This window comes from Xyrauchen texanus, chromosome 33, assembly GCF_025860055.1.
Source record: "Xyrauchen texanus isolate HMW12.3.18 chromosome 33, RBS_HiC_50CHRs, whole genome shotgun sequence".
Lineage (NCBI taxonomy): Eukaryota > Metazoa > Chordata > Actinopteri > Cypriniformes > Catostomidae > Xyrauchen > Xyrauchen texanus.
Window position 1 is genome coordinate 7510971 of NC_068308.1, and position 21414 is coordinate 7532384.

General features: G+C 37.3%; 1 protein-coding gene across 2 annotated transcripts in view; it reads right to left on the reverse strand.

The window, feature by feature from the left end:
• Window positions 1-21414, reverse strand: part of LOC127626587 (AT-rich interactive domain-containing protein 5B-like) — a 184307-nt gene that overhangs the window by 106823 nt on the left and 56070 nt on the right. For both annotated transcript variants that reach the window (XM_052102484.1, XM_052102485.1), the window contains one exon: window positions 14864-15094. In XM_052102484.1, coding sequence (XP_051958444.1) covers window positions 14864-15094 — 231 coding nt within the window. The remainder of the gene's footprint in view (window positions 1-14863; window positions 15095-21414) is intronic.

Sequence of the window (21414 nt, forward strand, 5' to 3'; positions counted from 1 at the left end):
AATCCTTGAATACTTTTTGTATACAAATGTTTCTAAGTAATGACTATGTAACAAGTGAAAAATTTCATGATTTGTGCATACAGCCCAATGGAGGATTCTGCTTTTACGGCCTCTTCAGGAAGACGAATTGAATGATTGTAAGAGGTGCAGGATTTAAAGATGCTAGTATAACTCCCAATAAATGTTTTATTTTGCACACTGGAGCATCGGGACTAGAAAATAAAGTTGTGTCAATAAAACAAAAGCATTTGTGGAAAAAAGATTTATAGCAAACATTTATTGTATGCTAAACCTAAAGCCTACTTTGTTCAGAAGGCCTACTTTTTCAGATAAAAACATAAGTACATATAATATTCATATGCAATATGAGAAATTGTTATGTGGAGTGAGGGCAGTTAGAAAGCAGAAAGTGGGGAGAATGTCGATGTTCCAATGTTCCATTCTCCCCATAATTTGATCATCTTGTGATGTCATTTTACACATGTAAATGGTTCATTTAGCCTAACCTATGTTTAGATTGGCATTTCTTTTTAAATGGTAGATAATACATTTTACAGGGGCAGATAAATACTGTAAGAAATGATACTTGTTATTTGACGTAATAATGTTATTTTGCCTATATTACCAGACTGACTTTATCACATTGTTTTAATACCAACATTTAAATATTATCCTTGCTATACGTCTCTACCAACTTTCAAACCAGACCTACGCCCTTGTGTCACAGTCAATACATTTCATGAGAAAGGCTGAAAAAGTCGTTTAGATTACAAAAATGGCAAAGCGGATGTGCTTGCGCCAGTTTGGACATCATTTTACGGCAAACACCATTGGCTCTCTTGTGTCTCCTGACCAAACGTCATTGATGTCAAATCTGACACAATGTTTCTAAAGGTGCAATATTGATTTGGGTAACACCTAACTGATTCTGAAGAACATGAGGTTGAGTAAATTAGGAATTTTCATCATTCATAATTATTTGGGGGTGAGCTATTTATTTAAACAGATGAATGAATCTACCCCAAGACTGCACAAAGGAGTGATTTAAACGCGTGCAAGGAACAAAAATAGAATCACTAGAAAATAGCCACGGAGCACATGTCATAATGATGAGAACAACTTAAGAACATAAGTCACATTCCTCTGAAGCGCCACAGACTAGGTGTGTAACCTAACCATAATGCAGCTATTTTGCTGTAACGTCTTAAGTACATCCTCATATAATAATATTGACCTCCTAAAAATAACCTCCTCAGAGATAGGATAGGAATCAAGAGAGAAATAATAGGGTGGCCATCACATGGCATCAACATATAAACTCTCTTCAATAATTCACCAATATGCCACCCCCATTAACTATGCTCATCTAAACACTTCCTGTATCCTCCTCTCTCTTGCCATCTACAAACTCCCATTAAATCCTTAAGATAAAAGTATTTCTTTCTGTCAGGCTTTTCTGTCCTTGTTTTCTCTGTTTAGAGGAGAGTTTGGCTGAATCTTTCTAAATAAAGAAGTCATATCATGAGGAATCAAATATTCCGTGATCTTTTGAAATAAAAGACTTCATTTATGCAATGAAAATAAACTGTAACTTTAAGAACTCAAAACTTCAGTGATAAAAGGCACTTATTGAAACTATGCTGCAAAAACATCCACAGCTCTCTGATCTCAAGTCATTAATACATACACACACAAATGGTCATCCACATTTAAATGTCATTGACGACGCGTCAATGTTCAGAAACTTGGCTCGTCCAGTCATGTTGAGGTATTAAGAAGAAAGTAGCAAAGATACCATTCCTAAACGCCATAAAAACGAACGCTAAGAGGAAAATGTGGGAAAATCCATCAAACTTTGTGCTGTTCCTGGATGTGTGTAGCACCTACTACTCTGCAGATCTTTCTGAAGAATCCCAACGTTAGAAACGAGTGGCTTAAGTTCATTTTTAACAAGATCCCTGAGTGTTTTGTGAACCTTGAACAATGAAGTTGCAAAGCAGGCTTTGAGGTTGTAATTGATGGATGAAGCAGTTAATACCTACAGTATTTTGGACTTGGCAACAAACCCGCAGTTCACATTTCACATGTGAAGATGGTGTTTATGTCAATGTATTAAAGGCACAGCTGCAAACAACAAACAGTTTAAAACTAAAGCCCCATTTACACCGCTGGCGGCATCAAGCGACAAAGCAACACGATCCCATTAATTTTCAATGAGAGCAGAGCGACTTCCGGCAACACAAGCTGCAGTGACCGTTGGCGTCAAGACCTGTGTTCAGTAATCACAAATTCCAGGAAAGACCATGGACATATGCAAGGATCCTTTTTGTGGACTTCCGTTTGGCTTTCAACACCATCATCCCAGCTATACACCAGGCTAAACTACAAGAGCTCTCTTTTCCCACGTCTATCTCTCAGCGGATTATCAGCTTTCTGACAGACAGGCAGCAGCTTGTGAAACAGGGGAAATTCACTTCCAGCACCTGTACAATCAGCACTGGTGCCCCCCAGGGATGTGTGCTCTCCCCACTACTCTTCTCCCTCTACACCAATGACTGTATCGCCAAGGACCCCTCTGTCATGCTCCTGAAGTTTGCAGACGACACCACTGTCATCGGCCTCATCCAAGATGACAATGTGTCTGCATACAGAAGGGAGGCTGAACGGCTGGCTGTCTGATGCATTCAAAACAACCTTGTACTGAGCACGCTCAAAACGGTGGAGATGATTGTGGACTTTAGGAGGAACACCCCAACACTGACCCCACTCACCATTCTAAACAGCACTGTGGAAGCAGTGGAATCATTCAGGTTCTTGGGCACTACCATCTCAAAGGACCTGAAGTAGGAGACCCACATTGACACATTGAAAAGGCACAGCAAAGTTTGTACTTCCTTTGCCTGTTGAGGAAGTTCTACTCAGCAGTCATTGCATCTGTCCTCTGTACTTCAATAACTGTCTGGTTTGGTTCAGCTACAAAATCAGATATTAGAAGATTACAAAGGACATTTCGGACTGCTGAGATGATTATTGGTTGCCCCTGACTAACAACTTTGAACTTTTTTGCCTTTTATGTGGAAAAAATAAAATATATAATGTATAATAATTAAACATGTTTATTTATATTATATTTAATTGTATACATTAATTATTAATTAATATAATTTGTTTAAATAATTTGTCTCTCACCAGCCCACTAACTTTTTGAACTGTTGGCTTCTGGATGGCGCTACAGAGCTCTGAGGACCAGAACCATCAGGCAAGAGAACAGTTTTTTCCCTCAGGCTATCCATCCCATGAACAGTTAAAAATGCCCATCGAGCAATAATTATGTGCAATTCACAGTCTAGTCTTTTTATATTTATACAACACATCTTCTGCCATTACATTCCCTTGCACTGAATACAACAGATTTGTATTTATATTTGCACTACATATGTGTATGTGTGAATGTATATATACAGGGATGTAGTGGAGGCTAAACGCACGTAAACGCGGAAATAGCGTTTACCCACCTCCAAAGTGGGTTTATCCACCTCTAAATAGATAGTTCCTAAGCCATTTTAAATTAAGCTTATGTCGTTTTAGTTTCATATTGTTCATTATTAGTTTCATAGGTTGTTAAACCTAAGACGAAGTCTTTCATAATGCGCTGCTGCAGTGTTTCCCATGCGCGTGCATCGATATTGACTACTACCAGCTATATACAGCGTGCTGACCTCAAAAATCCAGCTGTATTCTAACAATAACTTAGCTCTCCTTATTAGCTAGGCTCCTTGCATGCTGGCTAATAAGTAATAACTGACAGTGCTGTGTTGGACAGATTTATGCAGCGGTGTTCCATGACGGAGAGAGAGCGCGAGAAGTACGGATGAGATAGAGAGAGAGAGAGAGAGGGACGAGCGAGAGGTAGCCTAGTGCTGCGCGAATGCGCTACGGCTCTCTGAAATCAAATACGATTTTAAATAGGCTTAGTAAAAAATTAAAAATAAATAAAAATCAATGTGTGGCGGTCAGCGTTGATATTGTGGCGGGCCGCCACAAATAAATGAACGTATGGGAAACCCTGGCTGCATTACTGTCAGTGTTGACCAATCAGCAGGAAGCAGCAGACTGCATCAAGATTCTAGCCCAAATGATTAAAATGAAAATATGTGGCACCAGATTCATTCTTCTGTCGTTAATCTGCACTATTTTACTATCTAAACTATTTTGATAATCAATTAGTCGGGTTGAGTCATTTTTTAAGACAAAAGTAAAAAATTATTTGATTCCAGCTTGTTAAATGTGAATATGTTCTAGTGTCTTCTCTCCTCTGTGACAGTAAACTGAATATCTTTGAGTTGTGGACAAAACGAGACATTTGAGGACGTCATCCTCCTGGGCTTTTGGGAAACACTGATCCACATTGTTCTGACATATTATAGACCAAACAACTAATTGATTAATCGAGAAAATATTCAACAGATTAATCGACTATGAAAATAATCCCAAATCCCTAATCATTATGTACAAGTGCATTACATTGGAAGCCCTGGATATAAGCCTCCCTCTCTATCTCTCTTAAATATTTTTGTTCTCTCTGTTTTGTCATTTAGTAAACTTTATAGATTTCAACCATATTATTCCTTCTTGGGTCTCTTTAACAAGAACTTAGATTAATGTATGAATTGAATAGTGATTGTGTGACCTATGATGAGGGAACAACCAGTGATACCCTTGGTAGTACCATCAAATGATAGCCTATAGCGATGTCATCAGGATACACATACACCGGTAGGCAGTGGCCCACCTTAGAATTTATAGTTTACCCACCTCTTTTTTTACCACTACACCTCTGTATATATAGAATCCTTTAGAATAGAATCCTTTATTTTGGTCACACATTATACACACAGTTTTTTGCATATATACAGTGAAATTTATTAGTTTTCACATATCCCAGCAAAGCTGGGGTCAGAGAGTAGGGTCAGCCATGATACATCACCCCTGGAGCAGATAGGGTTAAGGGTCTTGCTCAAGGGCTCAACAGTGGCATCTTGGTGGTGCTGGGGCTTGAACCCCTGACCTTCTGGTCAGTAACCCTAAGCCTCAACCACTGAGCCACCACTGCCCCATATGCATATATGTGTATGTGTGTGTGTATGTATGTGTATGTGTCTGTGTGTGTATGTATGTGTGTATATACATGCATATATGTGTATGTATGTGTATATGTATATGTGTATATGTAATTTTTATAAAACAAAAAATATTATTATCTCTGTCTTGTTGCAGTTTTGTATCGTGTGCACTGGAAGCTCCTGTCACCAAGACAAATTCCTTGTACTGTATGTGTAAGCATTCATGGCAATAAAGCTGATTCTGAAAGGTCATGGAAGAGTCATGGAATTTCACTGGTAAAAATGGAGGGATTTCTGCTTACCTGTAACCTAAACAAATGTTTAATGTGGTATCAATACATTTAAATAGACTCAATCAACATGATTACTTTAGGTTACTAAGGTAATGACTGTAAAAAACTAACAACTTTTACGTTTTTTGCCTTTTATGTGGAAAAAATGTAATATATAATGTATAATAATTAAACATGTTTATTTATATTATATTTAATTGTATACATGAATTATTAATTAATATAATTTGTTTAAATATGAATTATTAATTGATTATATTATACACTAAAATGATAGTATAATAAATATGATATTTTAATAGATAGAGTACTGTTAAAATGTTAGGGTTACCGAATGTTATTAGGAACCATTTGATAAGTAGGGCACAAAATCAGCTGATGTCGGAGCAAAATTCTCCAACATCATTTTGTCATCACTTAAATTCCATATTCTCAATCCTCACCCACCCTCCTAAAGCCCACTCAAGTGTGTATAAGACTTCACTTGACTTCCAAACATGTGACTAAAGAGGCATCTGAGCGAAGCTAACCCTGTGGTTATTTCCATAAGCAGAGGAAGATATTAAAAAAATATTCAATATAAAAACAGCACCAATTCCATTTGTATTTTTCATTAAATATCCCTCCTTTCCATTTTTATCTTTGCTCTATAATGCACTGGACCCTTCTAAATTCTATAGATCTCCCCTCTTTATTGCCATGTACTGTTATTTGCTTCAAACTGTTAATGCCAAGGCTAAAAGCAGAACATTTTCCGCAAAGTAACCGTCACTCCAAGCATAAAGTCTGTTTTTGTTTTTCAGATTTTGTTCATCTTCCTCGGTTTCAGAAATGGCCAACATCAGATCTATCACTCTGTAACAAATCCAGCATATGGCAGTCTTTACATGTTGAGCTAAAGCCTTAATAAATAACACACCCTACTAAGTTAAACAAAATGACTTCTTTTCAGGTTTTAATACAGCATGCCATGATTCTGTTTAAAACTCTGGCAAGAACAAAGAACATTTTAAAAAGAGTATACAAATCCCTGCAGGCTGTCCGATTCAAACAGAATTACTTATGTTACACGTTCTCAGAAAAGAACATGGTTTTAAAGCAGAATACAGTGTTTCAGCACTCAAAGATACTTTTGAACATTTATTGAAGTCATTGGAACCCATTTACACCAATTTCTCTTATGCATTACCTGCTGTCAGTTTGTTCTTCCCTCTTGTCAAATGTTATTATGTAAACTTCTCTATCGTCTTTTACAAAACAGCATTCAATAACCCAGCGCTTTTCCAAAAGGAAGCCCAGCACGAAAACTGAAGCCTGGCAGCATCTGTGGAAAAGCAAAAACCCAACACAAACCGCTGTGTTGTTTGAAAATGACCTCCAAACCAATAAGAAACACAAACATTAATATACAGAGCATTTACATTCTGTGCATAAGCACTGCTTCAAGCGTTAACAGATGATCAAAATCAAAATCACTTGTTTGGTAACAGTCAATAAAAAAATCAGAAATACAGCATTAATGCAAAGACTTAAGCCTTCATGTGTCAAGTGATCACAATAGCACAAAGCTATTTTCTTTCATTTCACATCCTGGAATCGTTATACAAGCAACTGCAGGGCATTGGAGTACAACAACTAGCTTAACAAGAACTTTACATGCTGTAGCTGTGGAGGAAAAATCAATTCACCCATTGGGAATTATGATTCTTTCTAAAAGAATTCTTGATTGACCCACAATATTTTCTAGTCTGAATCATTAATAAAAAAAAATTATATGTTTATTGAATATACATACGCAAGATTAAACAGTAGAGATTCAGATTTTTGCACACGACATCAACCCGCTAGTTTTAAAATAAATGACTGTTCGCAAAACCACGCCGTGGTCAATAAACGAGGTGCAGACGGTCCACTTGTTAGTGATGAGCGAAACTAAAAAGTCTCTCAGGAAGTGTATCAGCTGTTGACCGCACATGGCTACCATCGGACCTACCAACAGTGTAGGGAAAAGTAAAAAAATAAATAAAAGTGACTACAGAACAATCAAGGAAAAGTGGAAGTGGTTCGACCAAATGGACACCATCTAAACGGCGAGCAATGGGAGGGAGAGTGCCCTGGACTGGCGTTGATCCACGGTGGAGGATGGTTTGTTTTATGTTAACTCTATATTCTGCTTGAAAGCTTCCCTTTATTTAGTTGACCAGCTACTGGAAGCTTGCTTCTATAACAACCAGGCCAATTTAACTGTTACACTTGTGTAAAATCACCATGCAACAACTGCTTTATACAGCACAATGAGCTAGTAGCTAACAGCTAGCGGTCGTGTTATTGTTTTGGTCAGGTTGTGCCGTCCTTTTCATGATGTCACGGCAGTAGAGGCAGCACAAATATGACGATCAGCCTATAATCCAACCCACGTTGAGGCGGCACTAAACAGCAGTGGAAATGCAAGCTCAGAAATGTAAAGCAAGTGGAGTCGAGTCGAACCGTAACATGCAGTGGAAATTGCCATAAGAGTGCAGAAGGTCACTAATGTATTTAGGTGCAAGGCCAGAAAGGGCCTTGTACACAAAGACAGAAATTTTAAAATCAGTTCTGAACTTAACGGGAAGCCAGTGTAGAGAAGCTAATATAGGGGAAATGTGATCCCTCTTTTTAATCAGAGTTAAAAATCTAGCTGCCGCATTTTGAACAATCTGCAGACGAGATATAGCAGATCGAGGCAGACCAATATACAGTGAATTGCAGATATCCAGACGTGATTTAATAGAAGCACGGATCGTTGTTTTTAGGTCTTTTTGAGAGATAATCTGTTTTAGTTTAGCAATAGACCTTAGATGAAAGAAACATCCCTTAACAACAGCACTGATTTGTATGTCTAAAAATGTAAGATGTGTCAAAAATAGCCCTAACATTTTTGACATGCTTTTGAATGTTGGAGAAAAGAAAACTTATAGCAAAGTTCTAACATTCAGACACCACCGACGGCACTGTTGGAGGTGTTTAAAGAAGCATTTTAATATGAGATGACATTAAAATGTGTTATCATTTACTACATGCCTAATTCTATGAATAGAATCCACATGAGAAAAGCTGAGTTAAAGAAGCTGTTTTAACCACTCTGTGATGATTTAAAGTAACATAAAGTAGATCATTTGTTTACCTTCTACATTTGTTGCACTAATGCTAACGCTATCACACTATATGCAGCCATAATATGCATCGTTCCCAATTAACATTATAGACTTAAGGCCCAGGTATACTTCATACGAATATAGGTATGATGTAATTTAGAACAAAATCTGGCCAAAAAGAAGGTGCTTTTGCATTCCTTCCAGTGGTTTGGAACAGCTCGCCTGGGCAAACTTTTAGGAAAACTTCTAACTGGCTACTAAACAGCTTCTTGCTGCCATTGGTCCACGTCATCGCAAGATGTGACCTGAAGCTCCACCTACTACTTTGTTTAAATTTTTGTGTCAGTATTCAATGTGAACACATCGGCATGCAAGGTCATGTTATGTGATTTTTGTATTTTTTTTAATTAGTCTACAAAAATAATAAAATCTTCTCAAATACTCTCAAGTGCCCATTCACTCATGTAACATCTGCAGCGAAAGCCATTCACATATCTGACCAAAGTAAGACATGCCTCTCTCATCATTCTTTTGTCTATATTTTGCCCATTATTACTCTTTTATACACCCATATTTGCAGTTGTATCAGTGTCATCATAAATTACAATAACAGAGTGTTATTGGTGTATATTATGGCCACGTATAGCGTGTTAGCGTATTAACGTCATTAATTCAGAATCTGTAGCGTCCTCATATTTAAATGCTCCCCTAAACGCCTCCCACAGTGTTGTAGCAGATGGCTGTTTCTAACTTCTTTTTTTCCCCTGAATAAAGAATGCAGAACAACTTTTCCAGTAGTATATGCCTTTAATCTAAAAACATCACATGACACAGTGTTGAATGGCAGTAAGGCGTTTAACAGCTGGTAAAATATTTTCCTGAAAGTTCGCACTATCAGGCTGTTTTGTACCACAGCAACGCACACAAAAACACTTTGGCCAGTTTTGTTAGAAAGGATGTCACACCTGCTCTTTTTATAAATTGGCTATAAGTCTATTGGCACCAAACACTTTATTTTACAATCACATGCTCAAAATGTTCATTATAACGCACAACCCCAGAATACAAGATGTTCACCGATTGACAGGATTTTTCCTGCATAGAGAATTACTAGGTGGCTGCCTCCGTCAAATTCCGTGCCGCCTCTAGCTGTCTATAAAACTCTGGTGGGTGTCTTCATGGAAAACACTAACAAGCGTTGCACTCAGTTGATTGTCATTTGTAACTGCGGCAATAATAATAAAAAATACAAATAAAATATAAAATTTCTGTTGTCGTATAGTCGCTTGATGTTATTTAACGTAACTTGAGATCATATAAATCTATAATGATGACATGCGAGACGAGAGAAGCACTGCAGCTCGAGTGTCTGATAGAAACACAGATCACAGCTTGGCGATATGTCTTTATTTCATCCTTAATTAAAGTTAATATAATATGGGAGCGTGCCATGTAAATAAACACAAACTCCAAAACTGTCATTCTCTGTGCAGTCAGAGCCGCTTCAACCAGTTGCGGAAGAGACCCAATCTGAGCGGGAGTCGAGACCGTGAGAGATTTAAAGTTCAGCCGGCTGATGCGCACTCTAACACGGAGACGCTCTTCTCTCACCCCCGCTGTCTGCAGCTCGAAACATCATCATCATGAAATAATCATGATAAGATCAATCTTATGTGAAAAATAACACTAAAATGTCAACAATCAAAAAAATGTGTGTGTGTGTGTATATATATATATATATATATATATATTGGTTTTGGATAGACAAGATTGACAAATGCTTATCATTAATAATCTTATGGCTAAAATGTTTACAGTGTTCAGTAACTATATGACTAAATCTTACTAAAATATGACTAAAATTTCAACAGTTTTCATTGACTAAACTACATTAAAATGACAAGACTTTGTCAACTAAAACTTGACAAAAAAAAAAAATACAAAATAGGATAAGGTTGACTAAATATGATAAAAACTAAAAAGGACATTTGATACAGGACAAGAATAAATTAAAAAACAGATGACAAAATTAACACTAGTATTCAGTTGCCAGATCATTAATAGTGTATTAACGCAAAGCCAACGTTTATGTGTTCTTAACCTCACTTTTTTGATCAGTATGGTACCACCTCCACCTCATTTTGAGCCAGGAAAAACCCTGCCAATTGACAACGCCAAAGTACTCTGGTGCAGCAATTTTTTTACACTGAACACTAGGTTATTATAAACGCTTATATATGATCAAATTGTTCCTTTATTGTCAGAGTAGACATTTTGGGGCAGCTTTTATGTAGAACCTTGATACAGAATTTGCAACAAGCTACATTAACTTGCCAAAAATTTACACCTCTATGCTGTTGCTGAAAAGAATTAGATAATATATAGAGATTCGAGACTCGTTCAGAATCGTGAGGTGCCCAAAGATTCCCACCCCAATAAGATATTGTAAACCAACATAGTCTCATAAGCAACTCATAAGAGTACAAGATGGCATACAATTCACCGTACAAGAAGGTGAAATCTTAAGCTATCTTATGACCTGGCTTGCACTTTAACTCACATGGAGGCCAACAAACATTTTAAAGTTTAAAATCGGTATAATGCAGGCATCTAATTTTAGCTAGCCTCCTATCCAAGAAAGGAATCTGCAAATTTAGTTACTCATTCCACATTTATTTATGCAATACATATGGTTGATGTATGTCACTAACCTGTTATACCCTCATCTCGTTACATATCTTGATGTTTTCTTTCTTCCGTAGTACACAAAAGTTATTCTCCTATTAAAATCATGGTTAGGTTTAGAGTTACACGTCATGGTTAAGCTTAGGTTTGGGGTTTGGGTTAGGGGTTTAACATAAGAACGTTCGGTCAAAACCCCACAGTATATTTTATTCATTTTACACAATAATTACTTCATAAATCATGGTCAGGTAAAGGGTTTGGGTAAGTGCGTAGACTATATTCAGGTCTGGGGTTGAATTTAGGAACAATTGTAACAACATTTTTAGTTGGTTCATTTATTTTTATCTATGAAAGTGTAATATTACTTTAGTTTAGACACTTTATGGCCAGTTATTTTCACTATTTTTTCTTTGCTAACGCTAATAGTTCCAAACAAATCCAAAGCAGGATCCACCATTGTGTGTCGCCAAACAGTGAAACACCCCAGTGCAGTTATACGAAATATCAGGAACGCCAATTGTGCATTCAGATATAAGAACCAGAACTGTTGCATTATATACCATCAAACACTGTTTGCTACATAGAGATACCATCAGAGTTCGAATACACGTAGCAATTACAAACCTTGATCATGAACAGCTATTGAGTACAATATAAATGTATGAGTCGACATCCGAAAGCGAGATTGCTGTTTACAGCTGATAATTACATCCACAATGAAAGTTTTCTAAATAATTGGGCTAAAAAGCTGTTTCTAATATCAAAGCAGCCCCTTTGAAGAAATATGTTCCTGGCACAAGCAGACGGACTCTGACGGACTCAGACATCAGTGTAAAAACAGGCTTTCAGTTCAGCTGAAAGTTATACTCTATCACAGAACAAGCTCTAGACTCTCCACTTGACAGGCTTGCTGCACTAAAAGCCACGAGTGTCTGTTTCAATTACCAGCTCAGAGTCTTTGATTCAAGTTTGTACAGCAACACAACAACGATAAACACGATAAACACGCCTGTCCTCATATGGCAACCCAGCGTCAGTCAAATAATGAAGATAAAAGCCTTATTTTGGTGATTTGGCAACAGTTAGGTAGACTGTAGACTCAAAATATTTATATTTATACATTTGACCTCATTCATTAATTTATTCATTCATTCATCTTTAACAAACTAATAGGCAAAAGCTCGATTTTTACATTTTCTGGGAAAACTCACACCACAACTGTAAGGGCATTATTAATCAGGGCTAGGGGCAAAAGTGACAAAAATTGCCAAAACAAACACAAATATTTAAAATGTGGGGTGAACATTTTTTATTTTTTCAAATTATATTCTAATCTAGTCTAGTAAGGGTTAGAAATATTTGACATAAATGGATGGCATGCAGTGTGTTTTGTAAATGTAAAAAAAGAGCAAGAAAATCAATTAGCCCTTAACATTATATTTATTTCTTACACTGGGTGATTACTTGGTGGTTACTAACTGGCATAAGACAAAAGTACACACCCTCTCGACAATATTCTGGTCTCTAGATATGACTCGGTCCCTAGTTCAGTGTATTTCAATTTTTTTGACCGTTTTATTGTACACTAGGGTGAAAATTGGAAGTCTGATCGAAGTACAAACAATAGTAATGATGATGCTAGCCTAAATATCACCACTAGTTAATCATTTGACATCATTCATTCAATAACTCATTCACTTATTCATTTATTCATTAATTCTCACTCAATTATACCATTTTATAAATATATATATACACTCACCTAAAGGATTATTAGGAACACCATACTAATACTGTGTTTGACCCCCTTTCGCCTTCAGAACTGCCTTAATTCTACATGGCATTGATTCAACAAGGTGCTGAAAGCATTCTTTAGAAATGTTGGCCCATATTGATAGGATAGCATCTTGCAGTTGATGGAGATTTGTGGGATGCACATCCAGGGCACGAAGCTCCTGTTCCACCACATCCCAAAGATGCTCTATTGGGTTGAGATCTGGTGACTGTGGGGGCCATTTTAGTACAGTGAACCCATTGTCATGTTCAAGAAACCAATTTGAAATGATTCGAGCTTTGTGACATGGTGCATTATCCTGCTGGAAGTAGCCATCAGAGGATGGGTACATGGTGGCCATAAAGGGATGGACATGGTCAGAAACAATGCTCAGGTAGGCCGTGGCATTTAAACGATGCCCAATTGGCACTAAGGGGCCTAAAGTGTGCCAAAAAAAAATCCCCCACACCATTACACCACCACAACCAGCCTGCACAGTGGTAACAAGGCATGATGGATCCATGTTCTCATTCTGTTTACGCCAAATTCTGACTCCACCATCTGAATGTCTCAACAGAAATCGAGACTCATCAGACCAGGCAACATTTTTCCAGTCTTCAACTGTCCAATTTTGGTGAGCTCTTGCAAATTGTAGCCTCTTTTTCCTATTTGTAGTGGAGATGAGTGGTACCCGGTGGGGTCTTCTGCTGTTGTAGCCCATCCGCCTCAAGGTTGTGCGTGTTGTGGCTTCACAAATGCTTTGCTGCATACCTCGGTTGTAACGAGTGGTTATTTCAGGCAAAGTTGCTCTTCTATCAGCTTGAATCAGTCGGCCCATTCTCCTCTGACCTCTAGCATCAACAAGGCATTTTCAGCCCACAGGACTGCCGCATACTGGATGTGTTTCCCTTTTCACACCATTCTTTGTAAACCCTAGAAATGGTTGTGCGTGAAAATCCCAGTAACTGAGCAGATTGTGAAATACTCAGACCGGCCCGCCTGGCACCAACAACCATGCCACGCTCAAAATTGCTTAAATCACCTTTCTTTCCCAGTCTGACATTCAATTTGGAGTTCAGGAGATTGTCTTGACCAGGACCACACCCCTAAATGCATTGAAGCAACTGCCATGTGATTGGTTGATTAGATAATTGCATTAATGAGAAATTGAACAGGTGTTCCTAATAATCCTTTAGGTGAGTGTATATATATATATATATATATATATATATATATATATACAGTACTGTGCAAAAGTCTTAGGCACTTAATATGTTTCACAAAAGCATTTGTCTATAAGATGGTTATTTATAATCTTCAGCTTTAGTGTGTCAATAGGAAATGTAAATGTTATACTCCCAAACATTACATTCACAAATACAAAAGATTAGAATAGAAGAACAGGGAGCCCTGCAAGAGATGGCATTGCCCTCACAAAGCCCCCACTGAACATCATGTCAGTTTGAGATTACATAAAGTGACAGAAGCAATTGAGACAGCCAAAATAGATAGAAGAACTGTGGAGAATTCTCGAAGAAGCTTGGAACATCCTACCTGCCAACAACCAAGAAAAACTGTGTCCAGGTGTACCTAGGAGAATTGGTGCTGTTTTAAAGGCAAATGTGGTCACACCAAATATTGATTTAGCTTTTTTTTAAGCTTACTGAACATTGCTTGAGGTTAATTGACAAATGAAAACTATTTATGGCATTATTTTTGAATAAATTCTCACTAAGCAACATTTTTCACAAGTGCCTAAAATGTTTGCACAGTACTGTATACAGAGTGTATATATATATATATTTATATTGCACAGTTGAACAGTTACTGTAAATTCCTCAGAAGAGGACTTACCGGAATTATCGCATACACTCTCGTTGTCCACCAACGTGGGGTGCTCAAACGTGTCCCTGCAGTACATGATTTGGGTGTTGTTAGTGAGTGAGGCGATGCCCCCTAGGGCCAGCACCACATGGTCCGTCAGGAGGGAGGTGGGCCGCTCCCGCAGTCGTACAATGATGGAGCGATACCGACAGTATTGAGGGTAACTCAGTACCAGAACCCTTCTATCTTTCCCATCATCACCTAAAGAGACAAAAAGAGAGAAGAAATCAGATTTAATTTATGTATTTTATGACGTTAGCACAATCAAACTTGTATAGATCATTTTAAAGACAATGTTTGCCATCATGGATTCATTGATCAGCAGTTTTTTTGGAAGCTTCTTTGAAACTGGAGCTTGACAAACAACAAACTACTCATAATGAAAGGTAATTCAACTACAGTCAAAGTACACTTTTGAAAACTTAATTGGCTGCACTACAAATTTCGAATAAAAGTAGCTAAAGCTATATCTTCATTCAATACAATTTGTTCAGGGTTCTCAATAAGGGTGACAGCATTAAACTGCACCTAACACAGATCTTTACACTAAATGTCACCAATAAAACTAGAAAATTGCTCTGTTTACACTAAAATCCACCAATTCAAATAGGAAACTGATCTATTTACACTAAATCCCACCTATAAACCAGAAAACTGATATATTTACTGTACACTAAATTCCACCAATAAAACCAGAAAACATAAACATTAACATAACATTGAATATAACTCAAAAATAGTCCAAAAACATTACTATATTTTATTGTTTTGCATATCACTACAAAAAGAATAAAATGCTGAGCAGCAATCTGCATAAATAAATGAATAATTGAATCACTGTATAAACTAATGATCAACCGATATGGGTTTTTTAATCGCTGATGCCAGTATCCAGAGAGCAGGGAGGCCCATACAATGCTGATATATCACACAATTTAATATAGTAAGTAACATAAACATGAAATTGCAAAAAAATTTATAATCTCTTATTTAGCACTATAATTACTCAATTTAATAAATGATAGATAGCAGTTTCTATTGATTTCTGTTTAGTTTTAGTAATTTATTTGTTCATATATTAGGAAGAAGGAAATAACAGTACACACAGTATTCCAGCAACCATGGATGGCATGTCCACGTTAGGAATCGTATTTTCTAAAAAAAAATACAGAATCAAACATATTGTACATAAAGTGCATATTGAATAAGACATTTACCTACAGCACACGTGAAGCGCTTTTACTTTGAAGTTGCACTCAGGCGCTCGTGTGTATCCAGAGCGAGCAGCAGCAATCTCCTGACAGTTTAAACGGCCTGGATCGCCTGCATGGATTGTTACGGGGTGACCGATCAACTTTTGATCCTGATCCTAAAGTTTTTGATTCTGTCTGATAGAATATGCGCTTCAGAGGAAGATATTATATGAGCACTCGATGGGAAGAAAACGCTGGATTTTCATGAGGTTCTTGAATTACATCTGTTTAAATGAGATTATATAAAAGAAGTTTTATTGATATTTGCCTTTTATCATTAGAAAAGTTACTGGAAACTGTTGAGGAGAGACTGTTAGAATATGTGCTTCAGAGGAAGATTTAAGATGCTGGTATATGATAGTTTTATTGATATTTGCCTTTTTATCATTAACACGTCTGCCGGGGCTCTGATACTGGTCTATTACTGTAGTAAGAAGATGGCACGTAACAACAAAACAAACCAAGACAGGGAATTTACATGTCTCAGTCCCTTCGCATGCAAGCAGGCGATTCTCAGTGCCCTCAAGGAACAAATCAGGAAAATGTATTATTGGTCAATGCTGATAATTACAAAAATCTAAATATCGGCCGATTTATCGGCCTCTGCGATTTATCGGTCGACCACTAGTCTAAACCCATTCACTGAAATTAATTTGACAAATGCTTGACATTTAAGGCTAGCACATTTTAAGTATTACCTTAGTTGTCTTGGCTGTAATTACATTGCTACTAAAATAGCGGTGTAACATTTTTAAAAGCAACTCTGTTTGGAAAACAGCTGTGCTACTGCCAGGCTACTGAAAAATGTAATTAAATTAGTACCGTTGCTACTTATAGCTAGTTACTCACCAACTGAAAAGGCCGGCTTAGAGTAGCATGAATTCCCATGATAGGTCCAGGCTGGTTTATTCTGGTAAAGCTGGTGTACCTGCATAGCCATGCTGTTCAACAGCAAACTGCTCTTCAACTAGCATGGTCTTTTTAGTTATGCTGGTTGACCGAGGAAGCCTTGTCAGGACACCAGCTTTCCAGCACACAAAACACAACATGGTCTATTCAGTCCCCAACACTGTTTATTAGTCAGTATGCAGCAAAATGATACATACAGCACAAAGACCATTGATAAATCTTGCTGTCACCAATATTAGCTTTGCAGTAATGATAATTCAATCCCAGTGGAAGTGCTGTGAGTTCATATAGCTAATCTCATGGTATAATGGAGGATGTTGAGGACAGCGGCTCTCAAGGGTTCCGATATAGATTTGTGGACTATTATGTTTTACTACAGCCTGAGCTGCTGGTTTAACATGACAGCTCTCTGTTAGGATTGCCAATATAAAAGATTGTTGGGCAGGAAGCCATGTCATTCAGTTCTTGGAGATCAGAGCTTTGAGTAATAGTGTGCGCCTGTTAGTCTTCCCATCAGAACCTGAAAAATCTCTCTGCTGAATCAAAGAATCATCGCATCTTTGCACCTCAAATACCTGCCATCTCAGAATACGAGCTCTTGTAAAATGGCATGTGAGTCACAAAGCCAAAATGTGTCGTCCCTGGAGAGAATGAGCTATTCTACTTTATTCAGACGCAATGTCCAAAAACATTTAGCTGGCAGGAATCATAAAACATGATCCACTGACAGCCTTACAGTGGGTTTACATCAGCCTGGTCAGAATCCATATTGGATGGTAAGACATCCGAACTTTGCTGAAAAATCTAGTAAGCTGCCTTGCTGCCTACCAGGATCAGAAATTAAAGGGGACTCGGGGCAAAAAACCCTTGAAAGTAGAAAAAGTGCCCCAGAAATTCAAAAAGTAGGCACAAAGAATGCCCCTGTAATGAATTCCACTGTGTTTTATTTGTAAAATCTGATATATTTCTTAATATTATTTTCTAGGCCTTGTTACCCATTTGCGTTAAATTAGGTCTAAGGGGCTGTTAATACCTCATAAGTATTTGTGCTAAAAAATCTAGATGCTGCACCTGAATAGAGCAGAAAGCAGGTATATCAAAACAGTTTTTTAACAAATAAAATCATTTTTAATTTGACATTTATAACTTGACTTTTGTGTCTAAAACTTGAGAGTCTAAAAAATGTGGCACTCCTGGGTGAGATGCTTCAAAAACAGCAAGTTTAGCGCATGTTTAACAAAGAAAACCATTTAAAATAAGAGCAAACAGACATAAAAACATATTGGGGTAAATAGCCCCTAAGGCAGCATCCTATGGTCATGGAACCTCAAAATGTACTGATTTGGAATGTACACTGGCAGCAATTCAATGTGCCACACCAACAGCGCTCTGCAGGAGACTCAATTCACAATTGCTTTCAATAGAGTTCACATTAGCAAGTGGCTAAGCTAACAACCTGATACAATAACAGCATATTTAAGCAATAGTAATCAACTACTTAACAAAAGGTTGATTAGATATGCAAACTATCTACACTAGGCACTTCATATGTTTCATTATTTTTTGAAAATATTTTTAGAATCCATCAAATTATTCTGATTATGTTTCTGAGAGCAATAACAACATGAGGTGGCCTACTACATATTTTGGTCCATGACTACAGCGCCTGTTTCTAATGAAATGTAGTGACTGCAATCTGAAACTGATGGATGTAGAGAAGAGAACATAAACTCTTTTGAATTATACGGCTTATACTTTTATTGGACTTTTACTGCATGTATTATGTTTCCCTTGATGGGAAACACATATTGTCTCATTCTTTCCTGATTTCCTCTTTTCTTTTCCATTTAAACCTGCCTGGACATTCTGGACTGTATTCAACAATTAAAATCAACAATATCATAATATTCACATAATCTGTTGAATTGATATTAAATTCATTATAGACAACAATATACAAATATTTGTATTTAACTTATTTTAAAAATGTAATATTTAGCTCCCACATTTTGTGTGCAACCATGTAAAAAATATTTGAAAATCAGACAAACAGATCAATACAAGACTGTGAATTTAATGTCTTTAGGAAATGAACAACAATCCCATGAAGCTCTGCGATTGATGTAATCGAATTACAAACAATGGAAACATAGAAACATTACTAAGTTCAGTCATGAAACTCTGTATGGCACAAGCTGATCCAGTAGTTTTTTTTACTTGTTATCTGTTAGCCAATCAGCTTGCTTACATGATTTATGGCAAGTCAATCAGCTCACATGGTGTAAGCTGATAGGTCCTTTGATGAGTAACTGGGTAGCCAATCAACTTGCATACTCTCTCTTTGCCTAACATTTTTGTTTGCTTTGTTTGCAAGTAAGCTGGTTTCACTGCAGCTTGCTGAGAGAGTTTTCTCTGAAAATGCTATTTGCTCAGGTGGTTGCTGGGTAAGGTCAATCAGCTTGCAAGGTAAGGTCTGTTTTGGCCATGACACATTAAGTGTGTCTTTATCAAGGTAAGCCATAGCCAAATCAGGCATCGGCATACATCACTATCTTAGGTCATAAGTGTAAATAAATCCACACATTGCAAAGCTAAGTCACTAGTTAAATATTCTCTTGGATTTATAGATCCAGGTAAACATTATGAGTCAGGTCACTAGCTGTTTAACATTTAAACAGTGCCCAGGCGCAGACAAAGATTTAGTTCTTTACCGTTATGCCATTCGGCCAGTAGGCCAAGGCACACCTAGCTAGTATACACTCAGTGGACATGGCTCTTCGGAACAGCAGCAGTACACAAGCCATTGCAGAAGATTTGCAATGCATTGTTGGGGGTTGTATTTTGTATCATGCATTTGTGTAGCTTCCCTGCTTTGTTAGGTGATTGTATTTATGTCTAATTGTGCAGCAGTATGTCATGCATGCTCGATGCAGCCTGTGTTGTGCTTTTCAAATTGTGCTGCAGCAGCCAAGACCAATATCCTATCAATACGTCATACCCACGTTAAAATACAAAATCTTTCCAAGAGTTGTCATGACTGAACTTTTGATTTAAAGTTGTTGATTATACACCGCAACATTAAAACCGCCTGCCTAGTATTGTGTAAGTTCCCCCCGTGACACCAAAACTGCACCAACCCGCATCTCAGAATAGCATTCTGAGATCCTTTTCTTCTCACCACAATTGAACAGAGTGGTTATCTGAGTTACCGTAGACTTTGTTAGTTCAAACCAGTCTGGCCATTCTCTGGCATTTCCATCCACACAACTACCGCTAACTGGATGTTTTTTGTTCTGTTTTTTGGCAGCATTCTTAGTAAATTTTAGAGACTATTGTGTTTGAAAATCCCAGGAGATCATATGTAATTATGGAATAATTAGTTTTTTTATTATATGACGAAATATTCAAATAGTTTGAGACTGCAGGGAGACTGCGTTATTTGCAGAGTTTCATATGGGTTGGTGGTCAACGCCACAGAGCTCTTTTGATGCAATTTGTGTGCTGCGACCCTCTGATTGGTGAATTTTCCCCCTCGGATCCAGGGTAGTGCAGATCTTCATCAGGGATTCCGCTATTCAATTTTTTTTTTTATCAGTTGAAATAACGCTGACTCATAGTGGACTGATGGCGGATATGATTATCGTTCATTTTTTATAGGATTTTTACTTTTGGAAGCAGACTGTTGCGCTCCATAGCGACACACAGGAAGAGACATCATTTGAATGTTTTCTACAGCATGGTGAGAAGAGAAGTAAATTATCTCATTCCATGTTCTCAATTTTTATAAAAATGTTTCTGCTGAAAACATTAGTCAAATTCAGCCATTAAACCCAAATTACCAAGTTACCAAAGTTGTAAGAAAACTGACCCTTGAGAAAGAACAAAATGAGTTTCAACCTCAATTTTGCATGCTTTTTATCTAAGTGCCCTACATAGAACTGTTGTCACTTTGAAACAAACATGCCGTAGATCATCTGGAATCACAGCATTCATCTGAATTAATCTCTTGCAATCATTGCATACTTTCTCCTCCTTTACTTGCAATTAGCACAGCTGAGGCCGGTCTCAAAATGTCCATCTTAAAAGGGCCGCACTGCGCCAAGCTAATCACGCAGGGACCTTGCGTACATTTTCTTGATTACATTTTGCTCTAGGCTACAAAGGAAGTCACAAAATAGATCTACAGCCATATTGTTAATAAAATCTAACCTTTTCAAAAGGAAAGGATTCCTTATCTTTAGCTATTTAATTGGCTAGGATGACACAACAGTATGATTAGAGAGCACTAAAAATCACATTATGCTTTAATGCACTTTTTGCTTTAATGCACTTGAATAGAATCATTTGTGAAGAGGATCT